Here is a 24,230-nt window from a genome sequence, read left to right on the forward strand (position 1 = left end):
GGCAAGAAAAGCAACTCCCTAGAGCTGTCCTCAGAGAGGACAGCTATATCTACACACACACACACACCACACACACACACACACACAGAAACACTACATGGTGATGCTGATGCTGGTCCATCACCACAGTTTGAGTACCAAAGTGCTAGGGCAGAGTCTTCCAACTATGCTTTATGAAAAGTAATGTTTTGCAAATTACCAAGTACCAGCAGCCATTAAATGTTTAATGATACTTTAGTTTTTTAAAAAAATACTGTTGGGCCCTTTCTTTTGCTTTTGGAGAATTTGCTCTTAAATATAAGTACCAGACACTTATGTTTAATAAGATTAATAAATGTACAGTATACAAGCTATATATCATGGGCACTGTCAACACACCCTCTTAATTCAGATGATATCAAAATATGGCAGGAAAGACTGCTTGGTAACGAGCACAAGATGTTTGGCACTGTCCTGGATAAGCAGCACTTAGCAGCTGGCATCTCTGCCAGATTGTCAATTGCAGGGGCTGGCAAACTTTCTCCACAGGGCAGACCATAGGTTTTCTATCCTAACTACTCAGTTCTGCCAGTGCATCACAAAAGCTACCACAGACAACATGTATATGACTGGGCCTAGGAGGCCTAATAGAACCCCTAGTCTACTATACAACATCAGTTAACAATATTGTAGTTTGTCTGAAATTTTCCAGGGTTTTCAGAAATTGTCCTATCTAGGTATAGTGATACAAGCCTATAATTACAGCCTTTGGGAAGCTGTTAAATGTACCTAGATTCTTTATATCATTTATTTTGCCTGTTTTCAATTTCACAAGAGTACTGCCTTGTTCAACCTCAGCTCCCAACACAAGGTAACTTTCTAGCCACTCTGCTCCTTTCTATAAAGGAAAAGTGTGCAGTCTTCATCTGGAATGCACAAATCGGCCTTATCAAGCAAGCAGAATTGCAAGTCTGGAGTCTGAATAATGAGTCACCACCATCTTCTCAAGAAAGAATAATGGACACACTTTAATGCTAACAGCACTTAGGTTTTGAACATAACTATACAACACCAAAAAATATTTTCTTGCTGGCATGGTTAAAACAAGTAATGCTAAAAATGAATCTTGAAGATTTTAGATGTGTAAATGTTTTTATATTTAAAAAGGCAACTATTGTTGAGGTTTCTGTACACACAGCTATGAGCTCAATACACATTAGCTAATATCATGAGGAAACTAGACAGGCTTTGATCTCATTTCTAAAACAAAGAAAATGTTATTTCTAAGGTCCACGTTTAAAATTTCTTTATATTTTTTTCCAAAAAAGCAACAGTTTGGACTTCTAGATGTTCTCTTTTCCAGTTTTCTCCTTCTGATGTTTCCTATTCCAAGGGGGGAAAAATCCAATCCTTACATTATAAGCTGCTCTCACTGAAGTCCAGGGATCTTTTCTAAACCATGTTCACACATGCTTCAGCATATAAAGCACCCGTGCACACCTCCTCCTCCAACCTGAGCTACAGGTGAAGCACACGTGTAAAATGAGTGTACATCACAACACCATATAAACGAGAAAAGCTGGAGCAGGAGAGATGATGACTTTCAAGTTAAGAGCACTGGCTGCTCTTCTAGAGGACCTGGGTTCAATTCCCAGCACTCACATGGTGGCTCACATCCAGATAATCTGATACACTCTTTTGGCCTCTGAGGACACACATGTGGTGCAGACATATATGCAGGTAAAACATCTATAAACATGAAATACATTTTAAATTCACAATATAAAAAACCAAACACCTGACCTGGATCATTATATATAGAAAGAAAAGAGGAATTTTCTTCCCTTTTTTTCTTTCTTGTGTGTGAGTATGCTAAGAACAGACCCAGAGCCTTGTATATAAAAGTAAAGTACTAAACCTCAGAGCAACAAACACCCTCAACCACTAATTCTAGTTTTTCATTTTAAAAAGTCTCATACAATAAATTTTTATATTGTTTTCCCTCCCCAACTCCTCCCAGATTCTCCCCCATCTCTCTACCCATCAAATTAAAAACACCAATAAGACAAAAAAAATACCAAAACAAAGCAAGTACACACACATGCGAAAGAAGGGAGAGAGGGAGAAAGGGAGGGAAGGAAAGATGAAATTCATTTATTCAGGGGGCCTTCCCTGAAGTGTGGTTGAAAATTATTTTTTTTTCGCCCTTAAATAGTTGTTTATTGGCAGTGGGCTGGAAGGGATGGTAGAATTAGCATTCGCAGACAACACCACACCAGTCACAAGGCAGCAAGAGTGATGGATGGGAAAGCCTGAAGGCCCCCTCTTCAAAAGCAAGTGGGTAGGCGGAGGCCTGGAGTGTTGATGGGCAGCCTTGGATCACCTCTGCTTAGTAGGCATGGTTAGAGATGAAGAGAGATTCGCTGGCTGCGGCTCCAGACTGACCACTTGGGGTGTACTTTCCTTGACAAGCAAGGCTGTTGGCCAGGGCTCGCTTGATGAAAATTATTTTTTTATGCTCAGTCATACCACAACAGCATGTGCTCAACTATGTCCATAGCAACATTATTTGTCATAGCCAGATCCTGGAAACAACCTAAATGCCCCTCAACTGAAGAGTTTGGATAAAGATGTGGTATATTTACAAAATGGAGTACTACACAGCAGAAAAAAATGACAACTTGAAATTTGAGGGCAAATGGATGGATCTAAAGAACATCATATTGAGTGAGGTAACCCAGACCCAGAAAGACAAGAAAAGACATAAAGCAAAGAAAACCAGCCTACAATTCACAATCCCAGAGAACCTGGAAAACAAAAAGAACCCTAAGAGAGACACACATGGATCTAATCTACATGGGAAGTAGAAAAAGACAGGATCTCCTGAGTAAACTGGGAGCATGGGCATCATGGAAGAGTGTAGAAAGGGAGGGGGGAGGAAGGGAAAGGAGTGGAGAAAAATACATAATTCAAAAAAATAAAAACTAAAAATTATCATTTTAATGTAAAGTTTCCAATGAAATTAAAAACAAAACTGACAAGAAAAAAAAAGAAAATTATTTTCCATTCCCAGCAGGTATTAATTGAAATAGCTTCTTGATTAAGGTGGAACTTTATGTCCACCTCCCTTCTTAGTGTTGGGACTGTGTCTGGTTTGAATCTATGCGGTCTCGTGTGTGCCTCAGTCTGTCAGTCCTGCTGTGTCTGAAAGCCTCTATCTCTGTGAAGTCACTCATCTCTTACACACGGATCCCTGTGCCTTGAGGAGAGGGGTTTCATAAGGACATCCCATTTAAGGCTGACAGCTCTAAAGTTTCTCACTGCATTGTCCAGTTGTGGATCTGTCTTAATTACCATCTACTTCAAGAAAAGAATCTCTGCCTATATGTGAACTACACATGACGTTTTAAGTTTAGTTCACATTAGACTTTAGCAATGAGGCTTTTTTTTTATCACTTTGTTCTTGAATCTAAGAATATCCTTTCCCAGGATTATTTTTTTTTTTTGTCCTCTGTATGTTCTGGTATTCTAAATTTCCTTATGTAAGTCTACAAGTTTATATCAAATAGCACTCACAATATGCTCCCACCCCCAGGTACCCTCTATCCTGCTTGAGGATCAGGATTTACGTTCCACTGCTCCAGTGCCATGCCTGCCTGCTGCCATACTCCCAGCCATGATCACAGACTGAAAGTCTTCATTTATAAGCTGCCTTCTTCACCATGTCTCTTGCAGCAATAGAAAAGTCAACTAAGACAAGTAAAAATGACTTAGAAACACTTCTCTTGCTATTTCAAATTTGCCATCAGTCATCTGAGACTAACTAGTCTCTGCTGCAAGTCCATCTCTGTACCCTAGCTCATCTACCCTATACTTTAATTCTACCTTGGGCACCTTTCCTAATGCTGATGGCAGCATTCTTAGTGAAGCAGCACTGCTCAACCTGAAATTAAAGGGGAATGCTGCTTTTGTTTGCTTCAAAATGTTATTTTCCTGAATCAAAAAGTATACTCGGGTTTCTTTCTGGCACTGAGTGGCTGCTATGGCTCCTCCAGTTTCCACTTCCCCTGCTATGCCTTCACTCCACAGCCAAACATGTAGTAGAGGTCTCAATTGTGGGTCACACCCTGACCTGGGATGAGGGGACAGGATGGGGACACTAACAGACTCCTATCTATCCAGTCGCACACCTCAACAGATGGGAGCCTACTTCTACTCCTGGACTGCACTACCATTCAGAGAACTATCCCTGTGCAAGGCTTCAGTGAGGCCCTGAAGCAATGCAAATACAACATGGGCAGGGCCCCCTGCCCTGAAGAGTCCTAGGCTCTTACTCCAACCCCTTCACCGACAGACATAAGGAGGTTATTGGAACTGGGAGTAAGGAGAGGACTTAACACCCACAGACTAATGACATAAACATCCAATTAGATTACTTTAGAGTAGAGTGTGTGTTTGTGTGTGTGTGTGTGTGTTTATTCCACCTGCCACCAAGTGAAAGTCACTACCTGAGCTCAATCCCCAGGACCCACAGGGCAGGAGAGAATCAACTTCTATCGAGATCCCTGCTAGTTGCCTCTGACCTCTATATGTATTCTGTTGCAAGCACACAAACAAGCACACACACAATAAAGAAAAATTTTAAAAGCCTTATAAAGTATACAGTTGATATATTTATTGTATTAAAATCATATAAAACACCAATCTATACAGAGGCATTTAACACATAATATATACAATTAACTTTTAAAACTTAAAAATTTACAATGATTGTGAATATAAAATTGACATTGAAACAGTCTCCCAAAGCGATTTATTTGGCTGTTCTTGTTCGAAGTCGTCGTTTGAGAATCTGATGATCACTTTCTTTTACTTTCTGTTCCATTAAAATCTGAAATTAAGTTTTTCAAATGTAAGTAAAAATAATTTCCTTAAGTAATACACTTATGTGCTTAATCACTGACTATAATATATACATTAGAAATTCATTTTTCATCTTCTAAATAAACACATGTAAAAGAATACAGATTTGGGTTTTTTTTAAGAATACAGATTTTTTTTTTTTTTTTTTGGTTTTTCGAGACAGGGTTTCTCTGTGGCTTTGGAGCCTGTCCTGGAACTAGCTCTGTAGACCAGGCTGGTCTCAAACTCACAGAGATCCGCAAGAATACAGATTTTTAAGAGATTCATTCAACATTACCTAATTCAAGAATTAAAACAACCTACAGCCTACTGAATCCAATCCAGATCTAAGCTTGAAATAATTAGCAAAATATTTGTACACAAAATGCTTCAAATCAATTTTAGGAAATCACCATTTACAGCAATAAGGGTCTAACGTGAGAGGGAAGCACACTGTGCTCTAACTCAGCAGAGACACAGGTATCTGTAGATACAGGTATCTTTCTTCAGCCAAGAGGAGAAACCATACACTGCTCAGCTGGTGACATGTAACAGTACATGAAACAGCATGTTCTAACTGACCTGAATGCGTTCCAGCTGCCTTATAGTATCAGCTTAGGTTAGTTAACTACTATTGTGAAAACCAGTCTGTCTCTCTTCTTTCTCTTGGCCACTCTGTTAACATCCTTTAATTCTGTCTCTACTTACACTTTCATCCACTGAGAAAATGAGGACAATGAATCAGAGTGATAACAACCTCCTTTTCTTAAAAAAGCCTTTAATCCCAGATTTGGGAGGCAGTGGCAGGCGAATCTCTTGTGAATTCAAGGCCAGCCTGGTCTACAAGAGCTAGCTCCAGGACAGGCTCCAAAGCTACAGAGAGATCCTGTCTCGAAAAAACAAGGGGGAAAAAAAAGAGCCTAAACGAAGCTAGAGATGTGTGCACACACACCAATGATCCCAGCCAGGCATGTGATAACACACCAATGAGTCCAGCAACAGGGAGGTTGAGGCAAAAGGAATACTAAAAGTTTGAGGTCATCCTGGACTGCATAGTAAGAACGTTTCTCAAAAGTACAAAGAGGACTAGAGAGCCAGCTCAATGATTAAAAACATGAGCTGCGCTCACTACCCTCTAGCTTCAGGGGTTCCAGTGTTCTCTTCTGGCAGCCAAGGGTAGTGCACACATGATGCATATACATACATACATACATATAGACAAAATACTCATACACATTAAATACAAATAAATCTTAAGAAAAGAAAAACCTAGAAGGCTTATAGAGAAAAAGGTGAGAGAAAATGGTGAAATATCAGTTTTGTATTTCTAAAAAAGTACATGGGCTCAGATTTATACAACTCTTGTAATAATAAGAACACAAGAAAGAAAGCTCTTAGAAGTAAATAAATTATTAATTGTGGTATATCTATTGATGGAAATATATTACTCTGTTGAAACTTCAAATGCCACTACATGATATATGTGTGTGCGCACACACGTGCATGCGCATGCATGTGCATGTATACCTATTATCATGGTATTTATATTTAATTACTATAAGGCTAATATAAACCTGAGACCAAAAGTATAGCATCTGTCTTAAGAGAGTTACAGAAAGAAATTAAAATCATGTGTTGAATGGCACAACCATATCGGATAGGAATAGCAAAAGTCACAAAGCCAGCACACCTGCTTCACAAAGAGCAAGCAAAGCTAAACCACATAATGTCCAGCTTGTTTTGGTTTTGACCTCCACCTACTGCATACTTAAGGGACTTTTAATATTTGTACAATTTGGAGATATTGGATTGATGGAAATTTTCTTATGAATCATTTATGCCTTCTCCCAGTAGTACTTCTTCTAAGCTTCTCCAGGACAGTCCTAAGTATATACTACCCCTGCCACTTTTATAAATATCCTTATATACTTGAAGGTCTTCCTTACACCCTGAAGGCTGTGACGCACATAGAGAAGCCAGAGGTCTCTTTACGAGGCTCTGAGATATTCTTGAAACATCTGTCCCTGTACTTACTCAGGAACAAGATAATCAAAATAAAGTAAACTTTAAAAGGTCATGAAGGGTTGGCCACTGATCAGATTGCAAGCATCTTCCCACTATAGATCCAGGCCATTATGTGGCATATAGAGCAACAAAGTTAGATTAGCTGAAGTTACCTTGTCCTACACAGAGACTTATTATATTGATGAGCAAAGAATGAGAATCAAGAATTCCCTTTCTTAGAAAAGTTAGCACACGTAGAGCCATTGTGATGTCACATGAACAAAGAACAACAGAATGACAGGATTACATATATAAGCAAATTCTATAAATAAATGAAGTGCAAACACTGTATTGCACCAGAATTTATAAATTTCAGCAGTTTGGGGCTAAGGACTTTTCTTGGGCAATCTGCCTGGGCTGGCTTGGAGATTTGTTCTGGTCTGGCATCCTTGTAGTCACAAAAGATACTAGCCTGAGAACAAGTTGTCATATGCCTCCAGATTCTTGAAATTTGAGTTATGGGGTTAACGCAAAAAATGGTTATAAAAGATAACTTTATCAATGATAATTAAACTTGAGGGAAAAGATAACTCTGCTCTGTCACAGTTTATCAATAATGACTAAAAGATATGCAAGAGTAAGTAAAACACATGTCTCAAAAATGATACGATTTATGTTTTGGAATAACATGAATCTATCCCTGCTTACTGAATTCTGTATAACTAAATAAACATCTGGCTGCTAGTCAGGCAGGCAGCAGGATTCTCCAGACCACGTTGCCCAACTCACTTCTTCCCTCACCAACACTTTTCTTCTCAGGACCTGTCAACTGCTGCGGCTGCCCCCAGAGCTCGAGAGATGGTTCAAAGGTTAGGAGCACTGCTGCTCTTTCACAGGGCCTGGGTTAAATTCCCAGCACCCACATGAGAGCTCACAAACACCTGTGACTCCAGTTTCACAGGATCCAGCACCCTCTTTATAACTTCCATAGGTACCAGGCATGCATGTGGTGCATAAACGTAATCAAAACACCCATACATGTTAAAAATAAAATGATTTTAAAAAATTATAATCATAAAATTCAAGGTTACAAATACTTTAGAATTAAAAAAAAGTTTTATACTGATGAAAACTAAATAGTAGCTTACCACTTGTCCAGATATGTTGATGGGAGATGAAATCTCATTTCTGAATAATTTCCGTTTGCCTTTTTTTGGCTGAGACACATTTTCTTTACTTACTTCTACAGTTGAGAGCTTTGGAGAACTCATTGTTTCAATTATCTTTTTTGCTGTAAGTAAAAATGTTAATTCTTGTGTTAATTTTCTAACTGCAAAGGATTGAAATTCTTAATGAAGAAAAATAGAAATCAAGAAGAAAAATGTACTATACAATGCTGACAGGGCACGAATAAACAATTGATTAAAAATTCAATTAACATTTAACATGAAGTGGGGGGAAAAAGAAGGAAGTAACAGTGAGACCCTGGCATCTTTAATGGCTTGGAGGTCTCCCCACAGCCGGGTCCATCTGTGGTAAGCCTGCATTAAAAGCCAGGTGGTAAAGCCAGACCTGACACATCCAACCTAGGGTCCTGCTACCTGGGAGTCCTGCACCTGGGAGAAAGGCAGGAAGAGCTCAAGATTCAGACTAGCCTGTGCTGTATTAGGAAAACTGTCTCAAAAACTCAAAACACTAAATAAACCAAATAAATGAATAAAAAAAGTGGTAGATTTACTTTGATACTCATATATCAAGATGTTCATACGACATAATCACAAACCTTTTATATATGTATCTGTGCGTGCGCTGTATGCGAGCACACACACACACCACACACACACACAAAATTGTTAACAGTGGATAGATCTGAATAAGTAGAGACTAAACATTTTTAAATTTCCTGCTGAGACATTAAAGGCACTCAGTCAAGAAAGTCTGACAACCTGCAGTTAGCCTTGACAAAGCACTCTCTGTTTCAATTCAACTATGATTTTAGCCTTCCTTTACTTTCCCATCTCCCCCACTTCTGGTCTCTAATTTATCTTATTGGTGCCACTCAGATAATCCAACAAAACCTCTCCACACACTCTCCTCTACCTAGAATTACATGTATATTTTATACTGTTCTCTATTCTACCAGCATTAAAACTATGCCCTCTAATGAATACACACATCTGCATGTATACAGAAATACATAATACATATTTCAACAAAGACATTATACAACATGTCCACTTTATAGGTCACTGTTACTCCATGGGTCTCTGCATGAGTTCCTGCCCTAACATCCTTCAATGATGTGCTGTGATATCAAATTATAAGTAAATAAACCCTTTCCTCTAAGTTGGTATGATATATATGTGGATAGTTAATATTTACAGGTATGTAAGAAAAAACAAAATCATCACAAGGACACACAATACTAACAGTGATTACTTTCATAGGGTCAAAGGGTACAATTCTATATTTCTATGCCCACATCCCACTTCCTTCCTAAAGTTTCCCAGAATTCCTCATTATTATGATGGGTTTTCTCTCTTCTCCATAGTATCCAACCAGTTTATTTTACCTCTGCCATATTAAACAGCTTGCTCTATCTGAATAATTACTTAAATGTGAGCCTTTGTACTCCAATACATAGTGAACACCTAGGAACATCATCTTTTCATCTGACTTTTCCCACAGTATCTAGGATAAGACAATGGCTGCCTGCTCTAGGCATTAGACGAGAGCACATGCAACTAGGCAATAGAAACACCCTATGTGCATTAAAAAGGCCATTTAACTTTTCCACAAACCTTTGGATTGAAGAATTGTTGGAGAATGTTGCAAGAAGTCTCCAAATTTCTGTAGTGTTCCCTCTCTTTTTTTAGAGGTCATATCTGCACTAACTGTAGGTGCCTGGCTCCGTAAAGAATATGTTTTCTTCGATGATGGATGTAAGGAAACCTAAGAAAAAAACACTTTCTGTCACTAATAATAAAAAACACTACATGGAAACAGTTACTGCCACAGTTAAATAAAGGAACTTGGGATTAAGTTTGTGTGTTAAGATCAAAGGGCTAAGCAACTGCATAGTGAGTCTGATGCTAGAGCAAGCAGAAGTGACACAGGAAGAAATGCCCAAGTGGGCAAATGCTAAAGGTGTATCCAAATGTTAATTCCATGTGTATGAATGGAAGATAAATTGAGTTGTAATTGGACACAACTAAATTTTGGAAAACTACTATCATATCTTACCCCTATACCCCCACTTTATCAAGTAAACTACAGAGACGTTAACTGGAGCAAGGACAAACCTTTTGATCCTTTTTCAAAGAAGAATTGCTATGTTCTGAAGCAGAGAACTGCACATTATTTCTGGGTGTAGAATTCTTCTTATTTTCACATTTCACCAAGTCCTAGAAGTAATAAATTTCAGCACTGTTTACTTTCTTGATAATAATTTCTTTAGACTCCAAAAGATTTGTCTATAAATGCTACATTAGTAATTAGGATAGTTTTTCTTAAACCGAGGCAGTTTGAGGTCAAGAATTAATGCCAATGTTAGAAGATGCAGCATGGAAAGTTGAAGAGTAATCATGGGAAGCAAAAAAAAAAAAAAAAGATGGCAACTGGACCATGTTATTTGGAGAGCGCAGTAAAGAGCTTCTGGGAGTATTTACTGGAACAGAACACAGCACTTTTATAGCACTGCTGAACAGATTTTCCCAATTGCCAAAGGGCAGATTTATTATAACAATGAAGATGTAACAAAATCAGATAACATTTCACATTTCAACATTACAAAACTACAACAATCAGAAAATCTTTTCTGAGATACACATGAAGAATATATACCAGGGAAATAAATAAATTGTATTTCAGCTTTCCCTTCTGAATGCTAGGGAAAAATGTATCAAGAAAAAAAAAATCAATGTAGCTCAGAAGATAATGACATTCAAATATTTTAATCATAATAAAAATATGTCTATAAAATAAATAAGCACACAGATGTCTTCAGAAAGCTACACTAAGACTCAAGGCACTCCAGGTATCACAGAGAAGCTATGCTCACTAATACCCACTCAGGGAATGTATTGCCCGACAGCCAGGAATGGGAACTACTAATTTTGCTCTTCTAGCAGCGTGAAAACATACCACTCTTTAAAGTACAGGAAAGTTGGAGAATTTTTTTTTTTTTGGTCAAACATTTTAAGCTTAAAACAAGTAACTTTAAGGTAAATACCATCTATTATGTGCCTCTAACAGACAGAGAGAAAGCACTCATATGCTACTTTGGAGAGAACTGAGGATCAGAGTGACTCCCCACACCAATGTGGCTAAGATGCAATACCAAGTCTGGCAGCCCTACCACCAAGGAGTTGCACTAACAAGTTATAAACCTTTACCACTACTACATGAAGATCCAAATCCTAATACTGGCTGATGGAAAAAGAATTTATTTTCCAAAACTTCCCATGATCATAGACTTAAGATTTAGTTAAATGGCAAAGACACTGATCAAGCTAGTCTGTCATTTTAATTTCTCTAATTTCTTTATTGAACATTTCCCATCCCACTGAAGGTAACCTAACTAGTATGGTATAAACCAGTATACTAAAGTGTCTGGTAAAATTCACATTATCTGACCTACTACGGATGAAACGAAGTAAGGAACGAAGTAGTAAGCACAGCTTTCTGAGGACTATGAAGCTCTTGCATCATTCCTAAATATCCCTAAGTTGTGATGATGGGTCTCTAGAACAAGCAGCAGACTTAACTATAACAACAACTGAGCCTAATAACAATATTTACTTGCTAAGTTCACCCATCAGGTAACTATACCTCCTCCATTTCATTACTTTTCCTCTTCCGTGCCTTGGGAATCTTAATTGTGACGGGTGTAGCACAGCCAGGGTGCTTCACTGCCATTCTGTTTGGCTGCAAAGGTGTAAACTGAATCTCCAATTCAGGTTTTGGAAATCGCGTGCTTTGCACATTTTCTGTTGACACTTCACAAGAGTCGAGAACTACTGATCCACCCTACCAAAAGGAAAAAAAAAATGGAAAGGGTCATTTATTTTTCTAACATGGATTTATAAATGACAAAGAATTAATTTTCTCAAATTAATTGAAAGTTATTCAAGACAATGACTTGAGAAAGATAAAGGACCATGCATTACCCCAATTTTTATGATCCTAAGAGCTTTATATTTAAAGGATTATTGGATCTTATTACAAAACCTGCCAAGTCAGAAACCTCCAAGGAAGAATTTGATATTTCAAACAAACACTCAAATTACAACAGATTTAACTCTAGCAACAAATTCTTTTTGACTTTTTCCATTTAAAAAGGGAGTCTTTTATTTCTCCTTCTCTTTGATGATTCCCATGGCTACTAGACGTGACAGGAGAACATGATGGTAACGTACAATCACAGGAAGCACTGTCACTTGCATCCTGCTCCCTTGCCCACTTGGCAAGTTTTCAGGATACTTTTCCTATTGAAAATGTCCCAAATCCAAACCCAGCCACTATAGTATAAGCTCAGGCTATAAGCAGAGGTCACACATACTTCTTTTCAATTATCACTATACAAAATGAGTCACTTGGGCTTTCAACCTCATTGACAGATTTCACACAAACAGTAAAACTACACCAAAGAGAAAGTCAAATTTGACTCCTGCAAAACCATGAAATAGACAATAACTGCTACAATTATCAATAGGAAACTAAAACCAAGAGATTTTAGGACAAGTATATAAATTTATAGAGAACGTAATGTTCCATCATAGTAACTGTGAAGGTCTATTCCACCTTAACTGGAGGTCAGAGTTTGAGCTTATTTTTGTTCTTTCAAAGTTGACAACAGGTACTTCTACACACCCTGACCTAGGGTGTGGTTACTTGTTGTTTTGGATATTAAGATGGCCCATAGAGGTGGATCCTCTCCTCCCTGACCAAAGGTCAGAGAATTCAAGCCTATTCCTGCTCCTTCTTTTAAGATAGGAGGTTAGAAATAGGGAGTGGCTGCCTATAGGATACTTGGTCTAGAATGTGTTTGCTGCATATCCTGCCCAAAACATCAAAAGTTTTACTCAGGAAACAATGGTTTTATGTCTCAAGTATTGAAGCAAGCAAATGTTCTGGTTGTCCTTTGTGTTATATAAAGCAATCTTTTGCCTTCTCAGCACCCCCTTTGTATTGGGGTATAAAATAAAAGCATATGAAAATTGGAACATGGGTGGATTCAATATTCAGTATACACTGAGTAGCCCTCTTGGTACTATCCTATGTCTCTGTGTTTCTTTCACATCTCTGTTCATCCTACCTAATGTTTCTAATCCACATGCCCCTACCCTGAAACATATGAGCCCATTGTGGCTGGACCACGACAAAAAGTCACCTCTCCAAATGCTTATGACATGTGACCAGAAAGAGAAGAGCAGAAAGAATGGAAAAGGCTTTTTTGGGGGGGTGGGGGGGTAAGAACAAAGTATAATGATGTCCATGTAGAAATGCCACCACAAAAACAAACTTAAAAAAAAATGGACACTGTCTATACAGGGCTGAATAGGTGTCCAGCAGTTAAGGGTGTTTGTTCTTTCAGAGGGCTCAGGTTTGATGTCCAGTACCCACATGGTGCCTCACAGCTGTAACTAACCCCATTCCAGGGGCTCTTCTAACCTCTGTGGGCACCAGTCATGCACATGGTACACAGATATACACACAGACAAAACACCCATACACATGAAATAAAAAAATAATCTAAAAAATTGCTGTATGGATCAACTTTAAACTGTTTCGCAAACTTTTATTTGTATTAGTCACTAAAATCAAGACTAGAATACAAGAGAAAACCAGCGTGTAATTTTCCGAGAATTAAAATCTCTCCCATTCTCTAGTTACTAAGCTTCATTTCTCCCGCAAGCACAGCATGATACCATGTTCTCTAATCCACCCCCACAATATCCCAGGCAAAACACAATGTACCTTGGGGTTCCTTCTAAGGCTCCCTCATGAGTAACATCACTCTCTAATAGGAACTTGTCTCCAATATTCCTAACTCCTTGCTGATGGCAATTATGTCTCAAAATTCCCAATGCTAAGTAACTGTATTAAGTGTGTAAAGAAGAAATTTTGAAATAATTAAACTATTTTAGGTATCTAGAATATTTATGAATTCAGTAATCTAATCTGAGGAATTCTATCTTAAACACAAAACCCTAAACCCAATAAAAAAAAATGCAGTGAGTTCATGTGGCTAATAGGTTGGTGATATTTACTACAATGGATACAATTTCAAAAGAAAGTTTTGAAATGAAAACAAATAATGACCTTTATTGTATCTTTTATGAGATAGTCTATTTCTGACCATCAATAACACTCTAAAGAGGAATAAAAGCCAGTGAGATGATCTGAGCTTGGTCACCACAGACTACATAAAGGTGGCAAAAGAGAATCAGCTTCACCAAGCTGTTCTCTGACCCCCACATGTGCTGTGTGGCAAGCATACTACCCATCCAAAAAAAGACTTTAAACTAAAAATAATTAAGTAAATAAGATAAATGTAATTTGGGGGTCTAATTTCTCAAGAGCCTCTACATTTCCTTCACATAGCTGAGCATATACATAGCTAATTATGTAGCAAGGTACCTGTTTGATTACATTATACGTGCAAGTGCGGATGAATAGCAGGTAAAGAGAGCAAAGAACTGGTGGTATTATTGATTACCAACCTCTGCTGCATTCCTAGAAATTTCAAAACTTGTTGATTGAGGTTCAGTTTCAACTCCACCAAGATCAAATGAACCATTATGTTCAGGCTTGACATTCGTGGTTTGGTTTTCCTGAAATAAGAAAATCATTTTTAATATGAAAATAAACACGTATCACAGAATTTCAAAAATTAAGACTTGTACAGACTAATTATTAGAAATGCAGACTTCAATAAACCACTTTTCATTTCTTCAACATTTTCACCTTTAGACTAGGGAAAGGCTGGACATCTTACCAGCCTTTTGTGAGTCAGACACAGATGAGATTTGAAAAAATAAATCCACTTGCCATTCTACTTGTTCTGACTGTCTAGCTAAGTTTGAAAGAGTCACTTTTAGCAGGACATAGCACTAAATGGTTGTGATCTGCATTCAGGAGACTGGAACTGGATGATCAAAAGTTCAAGGTCATAGTAAGACCCTACCTCAAAATGCGCAAAAAAAAAAAAAAAAAAAAAAAAACCCAGGCCTGATAGGGTGGTACAGCAGGTGAAAACTACTGCATCTCAGGCCTCATAGCCTAATATCTTTGGAAGCCATGCTAAAAGGAAAGAAATAGGACCCCAAGGGTATCTTCTGACCTATGCAGTAAGGGTGGATTTGTCTCTGCATGGCCTCTATTTTCTGAACAGTGACAGACCTAACTATGTTAAACGGCAGAGACAGAACTTAGCTGGAAATAGACCCTCAATTTTCCATAAAATAATTCTTGAAAAACTATATGGTTTAGCAAGTAAAGACTCATACCACCAAGCCATAACAGACTGACGTTAAGTTTGATCCCATAACCTACACAGTAGAGGGTCCTATGGTTATCCTCTGACCTCCACAAACATACTGTGGTCTGTATGTGCATGTGCATGCACACACAAACACTAAAAAATAAATAAATATCTGTAAAATAAAAAAGTAAAACACCTAGAGGCTACTTAGTAATGCAACCACAGCCTTAAGAATAGAAAGAGAAAATAGTAACAAATCTTTTCCAAAAAGCCATTCTTCATGCCATTTTCCTATAAGATAGGACATATTCCAAAACCTTACTTATGTGACTCCTAAAGAAATATTACATGTTTAGTTTAATAAATGCTCATGCTTATCTTAGCACAGCCATCAGAAGGTCCCATGTCATCTCTTTAGCACTAGCGACTAACAGATTCCACTACATTCACAATGAGGACAGAAACTCACGAGCCAACACTGGCTTCCCGGGTGATACGAACTGTACTAATTTCTTGAGTCTAAGAGACAGTGATCCCTATCTTATTGATTAGTTTATCTATTTTGAGATAGTCTCACTATGCAACCCTGCCAGGCCTGGAGTTTGCTATGTAGACCAGGCTAGCCTCAAACTCACATACATCCACCTCTCCCTGCCCCTTCTCCCCGAGCTCCAGGATTGTGCACCATAACTGGTACATTACTCATTTTAGATAGCTGAGAAATGCTCCAGTATTTCCTACCAGGATCCTATAGTCATAGTTAGTGATTAGCACTCAACACCTAGCTTTTCTAACTTCCTGTTCTGTGTTAATATATTATACAGTATATTATAATATTATATAGCATATTAACATGATACTACCTCTTTTTATAGGAAGGTTTTCTTTCCAAATAATCACTAAGTGATTTAATGCATAACACACATAAACATATACACCACATGCATGAAATCTGGTTCTATAACCCAGGCAAGCCTTGATCTTGCAATCCTTCCACCTCAGTTTCTAAAATGCCAAGAACTCTGGTATGCACAACCATGCCTGACTAGAACAGCAGATTTGCTTGTTCTGCAGTACTTTGAACTAAATCCAGAACTTTGTACACACGCGTCAAGCCTTCCAACACTGAGCTACACATTCCCCAGACTTATTCATTCAGAAAGTCTACCTTCAAATACGCCCTGACTCTGTTTATCAGAATGTCGCTATCCACAAAAGCACAAGCTCTCCAGTTAGGATTTTCAACACCACCTACAACTCACAATGCCTCCCCATCACTAGACTTACTTTAAAAACATTTTGTATCTTCACATACTAAACTAAGAGTTGGCTAGACTGGGTGCATTGGTGGTACATGCCTTTAATCTCAGCAATGATAGGTATATCTCTGAGTTCCAGGACAGCTAAAGCTAAAATGAAACCACCTCAAGTTGGCTTTAATTAATTAAATTTAATTAAGGGTAGGTCCAATTACTTAAGTGTCACTAAAATTTCAAGCTCAACTATATTTCTACAATTCCAGGATGAGGATTAAGATAATCCTAAATTGCAAACTTCCTAACTATTTTAATCTGGGAAGCATGAACAAGCTATTGAGAAAAAAAATGTTATGTTTTGGTCATTGATGAATCAACTATAACGATAAACCTGAAAATTCAAAAACCATGAAAAATGGTATCAAAAATGTTCAAGCTTTTGGTTCTTCCTGATGTAGTGAGTAAATAAGTTGAGAAGTAATTTTAAAGAAGTATCATCTCAACAAGGAAGTATAGAAGGAGTGAGTGCACTGACTGGCCCCGAGCTCTCTGCTGCAGCCCTTTTCAGTTGCTGGATTTCCTCGTCCTTGTGCTTGCTGCTGGAGAGCAGCGCCTTCATCTGCGCCTCAACGGCAGTGACCAGCTGGTCCCGCTCCTCTCTCCACTTCTGAAGGTCACCAGTTTTCTCTGCCAGTTGTGCTGTCAGGGTTTCCTAGTCAACAAGCACAAACAATAGTGAAGTATAATGACGTAGGCAAGAAAATACCAAAAATGGAACCCATCACCTTGGTCCCTAACTTAAAAAATTAATCTAAAACTTTTAACATAAATTTTTATAATGAATCTAAGAATGCTTTTGCATTAAATATAACATGTTGAATATAGAATATACTTTGCATTTGTGTGTAGATAAAATGCTTATAAAATGGGAAGGGGATACCTTACAAAAAGACAACCTGCCCACAAAAAGAATTAGAGTAGCTTTAACAAACCAAGGAAAAAGATAAACTATATTTAAGCATCAGTGCTACCAACCACTTCAATCTGCAGCTTTAAACAGCGCTCCCTGTCTTCAGCATATTTTTTCATTTCTCTATTTCGTAGATTTTCAGCTTCTTTTGCTTGAGTGGTAAGGATGGCCTTTTCTTCTAACCACTTCTTTCTATCAGCTTGATATTTCTCTTCAGATTCCTAAAGTAAAGATGATAAAAGCTATTTTCACATGGCTAAGTAGTAAGTTTCAATATTTTGATGCAATCTACCCATTATTACCATTTTGTTTTTTGTTTTTCGAGACAGGGTTTTTCTGTAGCTTTGGTTCCTGTCCTGGAACTAGCTCTTTGAGACCAGGCTGGCCTCGAACTCACAGAGATCTGCCCACCTCTGCCTTCCGAGTGCTGGGATTAAAGGTGTGTACCACCACACCGCCTGGTAATTCTTTTTTAATATAAGAGGTTTTTTTTTTTATGTATACAATAGTCTGTCTTTGTGTATGCCTGCAGTTCAGAAGAGGGCACCAGACCTTATTATAGATGGTTGTGAGCCACCATGTGGTTGCTGGGAATTGAACTCGGGACCTTTGGAAGAGCAGGCCATGCTCTTAACCACTGAGCCATCTCTCCAGCCCATAATTATAAAATAAGATTTCTTTTATGTAGCATATGGTTATGTTTCAATGTTCAGATATACAACTCTATTCCAATCAGTAATCAAATATGGAAAAAGTTATCAATAATCAAAATAATTCTCCCAATGGCCATCTTCTCCAGTGCAATATTTGCTAGGTAAGAAATGGAATAGGAAATTAGCGACAACTTGAAAATTACATACACATTATCAGGGAGTGGACTAAAGTACTAGCGGCAAAATCCTGTCACCTCAAAGATAGACCTAGAACCCAAGCTTTAAAATAAATATACATGGTGACAGACATCTGCAATCCCAGCACTCCTGTGGCAGAGAGAGAATTAGCACAAACTAATGAAACAGCTAGTCTGAAGAAGCTGCTTAGTAGCCAAAATGAGACTCTGCCTCAACAACTGCTGAAAGTTGTCCTCTGACTTCCACACACGCACAAAGTCAATTACAAATATAAAACATAAAATTGAGGACACAATCACTGTGATTTCTTTGGCTCATAATAAATTATGTCTTGGGAATTTTCCCCAGGATATTTTCAAAGTGCACTGAAAGTTTCTTCTCTATTTTATTACTAAGCACCATGTATTATTTCACCCCACAAAACTAGCTATAAAATACCAAATGCTGAGTTATCTTATCAGAAATACAATGGCCAGAAAAGCGGGGGAGAGAGAAATGTTACTACCTGCAGCTCATCCTGAAGTTTACTGAGCTTCTTCGTAAGTGCGTCTGTGTCCTCCACAGGGTCTTTATTTGACCTTTCACTACTTCTAGCTTCTAGATCTTGGAATTTTTCTTTCCATTTATCCAATTCTAATTTTAAAATACATACAATGTTATGGTATGCAGCAATATGTATGACTGGTCATAAATAAATAAATAAACAAACAAGCAAGCAAGCAAGCAAGCAGAGACCAAACACAGACCAAGACGAGACTAAAATTATTCTAACAGCTGAACTTTAAGCCATCTCACCAAATTCTTTAAGATTATTTTATTTGTCTCTTTTTACATGTACGCATACATGTGTGTATATGTATCACATATGCATGGTGACAAGGAAGTCAGAAGAGAGCATCAGATCCCCTGGACCTAGAGTTACTGATAGTTGTAAGCTACTGTATGGGTACTGGGAACCAAACCCAGGTCCTCGACAAGTACAAAAAATGTTCTTAACATCTGAGCCATCTCTGCAGTTTCCCTCACCAAATCCTTAGTGAAGAGAAACTACAGGGATTTCTCATGTGCCCAAAGATTATTAAGTACTGAGCATACATTTATTTTAATCTGAAATTATGATACAATTCTTCAAGCGCTCAAGAAAGAAAAATTCTATCTATGCAAATGACTAGGAAAGTAGGAGAACTTCATCCACCAGCACACGATCCAAGGGTTCACAGAGTACTCTCACATCATCATAACACTATGTGCAACTACAAACACGCCACATGCCAGTCATTATCAGACTAACATAGCAAATGTACAAAATTACATGTAAAAACTGTCATAAAAATAAGCATATACATTTCTTCCCTTTTGTACCAGACTATAATTAGCTTAATTAGTAAGTATTGTAATTTTCTATACATGCTAGAAAAATGGATGGTGTTAACAATGGAATCAATACTTAGTGAGATTAACAAATTAATGTTAAAAGCTTGCAGATACAAATCAATCAAAGCTTGCTTTTTCTCTGTAGAATTCTTTTTTTATTTTATGTGGATGAGGAGTGATCAAAAGAGGTACTGAATCTCCTGAAACTAAAGATACAGATGGCTGGTTATAAGACACCATGTTGGTGCAAGGAACTGGAACCCTGAAAGAGTTCCAAGTGCTCTTAATCACTGAGTCTTCTCTCCAGTCCCATCACGGAGTATTTTTTTTTTTTTTATGATATACAATTTTACTCAGAAAACAATTTTCATAACAGTGGAAAAGGCAGTCAAAAATAGTGTATTATTATAAACTTTACACTATTTTTGAAAAGGAAAAAAATCAAGGAAAATTAAAGCAAGAAAGTAGGTTTAAGAGCAGTCTCACTTTACCCTTGGCTAGACAAGCAGCTTCCTCTAACGCGGCTTCCAGCACCCGGTCCTGTTCCACCTGAGTTCGTTCTTGCTCTTCTAGTGTCGATCGCATGTCTTCAATCACCTTCTCTTTAGCACTGAGGTCTGTTTGAGAAAAAAAACTGTCAACAGTTCAATTCAAAATATCACAAAGAACTCAAATAATTTTAATAAAGAACAATTCAGAAATGTGTACAATGAAAATACTGAAATTTAAAAACCTAAATACAAAAGTATATCCAACATTAATGAAAGACTTTGTTAAATAGCAGTCTTCCCAACTGGAACAGATTTTACACAATCACAATTGCACATGGCTGTTATATAGATGTGAACAGACTGATCCTAAAACTCATGCGGCAATACGCAGCACCAGAGTCAAAACATTTTCACAAATGAGACACAAAAATGAGTGGCCCCACATTTCCCAATTTGAAAACACATCACAATGTTGCCATAATACTGGCATGCTAACATGAAGACAAATGGATCAAAAATCAGAAATGAAAGACCAGAAAATAAATCATCACATTTACAGTTGATTTATTTTTCAATAATGGTACAAAAATAATGTACTAAAGGAAGGAACAGGAAGCCAGGAAGTGCAGACACATCCCCAACCTGCAGCAGTGCCATCATGTAAAAGACCTGTGCAAAACCAAGTCAGACCGAATCCCAGCACAGAGAGGGAAACTGGGCACAGTGTCCCACCCACAGCTGAAAAGCTACTGGCAACGGTTACCTGCTGGGAAAGAAAGGTCAGCTTTCTCTAAGAGGATCCTATCATCCCTGGGAAGTCTGCTTTGCTCCAGTGGAAGGCCACACATCCAAATATATAGTGGTAGCCCAAACTGGCCTTGGGGAGGGAAGGGAGAGAGAGAGAGAGAGATGGAGATGGAGGGGGGGAGGGGAAAAAGAGGTGGAGAGAGAGAGAGGGAGAGGAGGAGGGAGGGAGAGGGAAGGAGGGACAGAGGGAGGGAGGGAGGGAGGGAGGGAGAGAGAGAGAGAGAGAGAGAGAGAGAGAGAGAGAGAAGGAGGGAGACAAAGACAGAGACACACACAGTTAAGAGGGACATAAAAAGAAAGGTAGGGTGAATCTGAGAATTAGGAGAAGCGTGAAGATAATCAAAACATATGGTATGAAATTCTCAAAGTGCCAATAAAAGTATTTTTTAAGACGCATTGGCCATTACCAAGAAATCAGTGTTGCACTGAATGAATATTACTTATTGCTTTTTTAATAATCAAGTTTAAGTTTAAAATTTAACCAGCAGAAGTAATGCTTTTCATCTTTGAAAACATACCTTTGGCTGCCATCATTTCAACATTTTTAAAGAAAAAATTATTGCAACTATTTAGAAGTCATTTTAATTCTAAAAGGAGGAACCCGGTTCTAACCTTTGCACACTCTCTCATACTGTTGTACTGTTTCTTCCATTTTGTGATTGTTTAACTGCTCCTAAAGAAATTAAGAATACAATTAAAGGCACATATAAACCAATACTTAAAAATAGTTAATAGTAGGTGTTGAAACACAGTCCAGGAACGTTGAGTGCTTCTGAAAATACTCCAAGAAAACAAGACAAGAATCTTGAGATCTGTTTCTTTAAAGCACGGAATTGTTCTTGGAATATGTTTTTGTTTTTGTGCACCTCCCAAGTGAGTTTACTTCAGATTACTGTCTTCTGTTGTTAGTCAATCAAATGTTTAAACTATTCTTTATTTCTCTGGGAAAAACATGGTTTTGCTACATGTGGCTTCTCCTTGTGACTGTACACAGCTTGAACCCATGAGAACTTTACTCATATGGCCTTTCTTAACCTTCAGAGTATAAACTCTGAGGCTCTGAATAAAGATGACTAATGCAGGAGACTTCAGTCCACCTCATTCATGCAAGTTCAACACAATTCTTACTCTCCAATCCCTCTCCAGTTCATCACAATCTCTACAGTCTATTTTACAATGGATCATTACAGATCTGGCTGGAGTGTCTGGATCTTAACAAAACAATCATATGGTACTAAGGTCTGGTGGCTTGAGAAGACATGACTTGCTACGAGGTCAGGATCAAGACTACAAAGTGACACTCTATCACAATGCAAAAGACAAGACCAAATTTTAATACTGTAAAAAAATGAATAAAAAACACACATTCTCAGTCAATAAAATCTAACAGGAGAATGGACCTCAAGCATCATTAACAACATAACTGCTACCTTGAGCTGCTGGATGGTCCGCTGTTTCATCTCTATTTCCTGAGAATACTGGTTTTTCTTTTTCTCCAGTTCATTAATTTTAATCCTCAATAATTTCTCTTCATCACGCATTACAGATACCTACAAAGCAAAATTTATAAGGCAAATTGAACATTTTAAAACTTTTTGCTGTTGTTTAAAATTTATGGCCACATCTTCAGATATGGTGCCCTTGAAACCCACAGAAAAGTACAGACAACGCTAAAGGTAAACACATTACGAAGTGACACAGGTTCAACTACTTTTTCTACTTCTGGTCTAAGCATGCTTTCCCTAATACTTTGTTCTTCCTTACTCTTTCTTCAGAGTTTCTTCTCCCCAGCAAGTGGCTTCCTGTAACACATGGACAATCTCCCTCTTAACTCAAGCAGTATTACTTTTTCCCCTCTTCTCTTTAGGTAGCTGTCAAGATGTATAGCTTGCCTGCTAAGTAAAGGAGAGGGGTGGGAGAGAAGGGAAGGGGAGAGGAAAGAAAGAGTCTTAAGATGTTTACAATTTTTTTTATTTTTTCTTTCTCTCTCTCTCTTTTTTCCCTTGCTCTTTTGGATTTGAAGATAGGATTTCTCTGTGTAACAACCCTGGCTGTCCTGGAACTCACTCTGTAGATCAGTCTGGCCTTGAACTCAGAGATTCACCTGCTTCTGTCTCTCAATTCATAGAAAGATACAGGGGGTAAAAAATATAGAGCAAAAAAAAGTGGACAGCAAAAATATGTAACTGGTTACATGTACTAACTTCAAAGAAAATGACTAGGAGAAATGGAATGGATTTTTCCCCTTCCTAACTACTTCTTTGTATGTTACACATTTGAATTGTGTAACTAAATTCTCTATTTTGAAATTATGGTCATCTACAGTCATACCACAATCAAGGTACCAAATCCCATCTAAATTAAATTATAATGAAAATTTAAGTCACTCTTTATAACCTAAATATGAAATAGAAATAAAACTACTTTCTGTTTTTAGAGAAACATGAATTTTACACTTTTTAAGGAAATAAGGAAAAGATTCCAGTCCTGTATCTAAAGAGTATATATTTTTACATACATGCATGCACAAACCTTCATATGGAGAAAGGTTCACTACCTGCAGCTGGCGAGGATCATTTCCAAAGCCATGATATCCACATATTTTTTCATCATGCTATCCTTCAGTTTATTTAAGGTGGCTGCATATTTTCTAAATTAATGGCAGTCATCATTTTTAGAAAAATTTAAGTTCACAGATTTCAGTCTAATCCTAAACTTGAAACCTAGGGGAGAAAATCTATACCACACTAAATTGCCAAAGGACTTTTCATAAAACCTACCTCCTTCTGTACCTGTTCAATCTGCTTTTTGGCATCAGTGAGTTTCTCTTTCAGCTCAGCATAATCTTCCTCCTTCCTCTGAAGATCTGCTTGGAGATTCTGAGTAAGAACATGGTTTGCAGCAAGCTCCTCCTTCAATCTAAAAGGGAGTAAGAATCACAAAATACTTGTCTAAGGTGAGGCAACATGGGCTGCTTAGGATCCCTGTGTGAAATGGGAACAAGTGGTACAGATTTTCACATGTAGACTGTGTAAACTAGCAATGAGTGCCTCAGAGGGTGTCATGTGGGCTCTTAGGAGTATAATTTTCACATACAACTTTAGTTTCTAG

The 24,230-nt window shown here is 37.8% G+C and overlaps 1 protein-coding gene across 5 annotated transcripts in view; it reads right to left on the reverse strand.

Annotated features, from left to right (window-relative positions):
- Positions 1–4,639: 4,639 nt before the first annotated feature.
- Kif20b (kinesin family member 20B) overlaps positions 4,640–24,230 on the reverse strand; it is a 50,160-nt gene continuing 30,569 nt past the window's right edge. For 2 of the 5 annotated variants that reach the window (XM_041662084.1, XM_041662081.1), the window contains exons 20-33: positions 23,900–24,038; positions 22,550–22,669; positions 21,732–21,792; positions 21,076–21,189; positions 20,313–20,438; positions 18,953–19,080; positions 17,662–17,817; positions 17,162–17,338; positions 14,610–14,720; positions 11,716–11,913; positions 10,188–10,289; positions 9,687–9,837; positions 8,034–8,176; positions 4,640–4,870 (exon numbers count right to left, since the gene is read on the reverse strand). In XM_041662084.1, the coding sequence (XP_041518018.1) occupies positions 4,793–4,870; positions 8,034–8,176; positions 9,687–9,837; positions 10,188–10,289; positions 11,716–11,913; positions 14,610–14,720; positions 17,162–17,338; positions 17,662–17,817; positions 18,953–19,080; positions 20,313–20,438; positions 21,076–21,189; positions 21,732–21,792; positions 22,550–22,669; positions 23,900–24,038 (1,804 nt within the window). In that variant the 3' untranslated portion in view covers positions 4,640–4,792. The remainder of the gene's footprint in view (positions 4,871–8,033; positions 8,177–9,686; positions 9,838–10,187; positions 10,290–11,715; positions 11,914–14,609; positions 14,721–17,161; positions 17,339–17,661; positions 17,818–18,952; positions 19,081–20,312; positions 20,439–21,075; positions 21,190–21,731; positions 21,793–22,549; positions 22,670–23,899; positions 24,039–24,230) is intronic. The other 3 variants (XM_041662085.1, XM_041662083.1, XM_041662082.1) reach the window with 2 other exon arrangements.

This window comes from Microtus oregoni, unplaced genomic scaffold, assembly GCF_018167655.1.
Source record: "Microtus oregoni isolate MIOR12 unplaced genomic scaffold, Mior012 000012F_ref0000307, whole genome shotgun sequence".
Lineage (NCBI taxonomy): Eukaryota > Metazoa > Chordata > Mammalia > Rodentia > Cricetidae > Microtus > Microtus oregoni.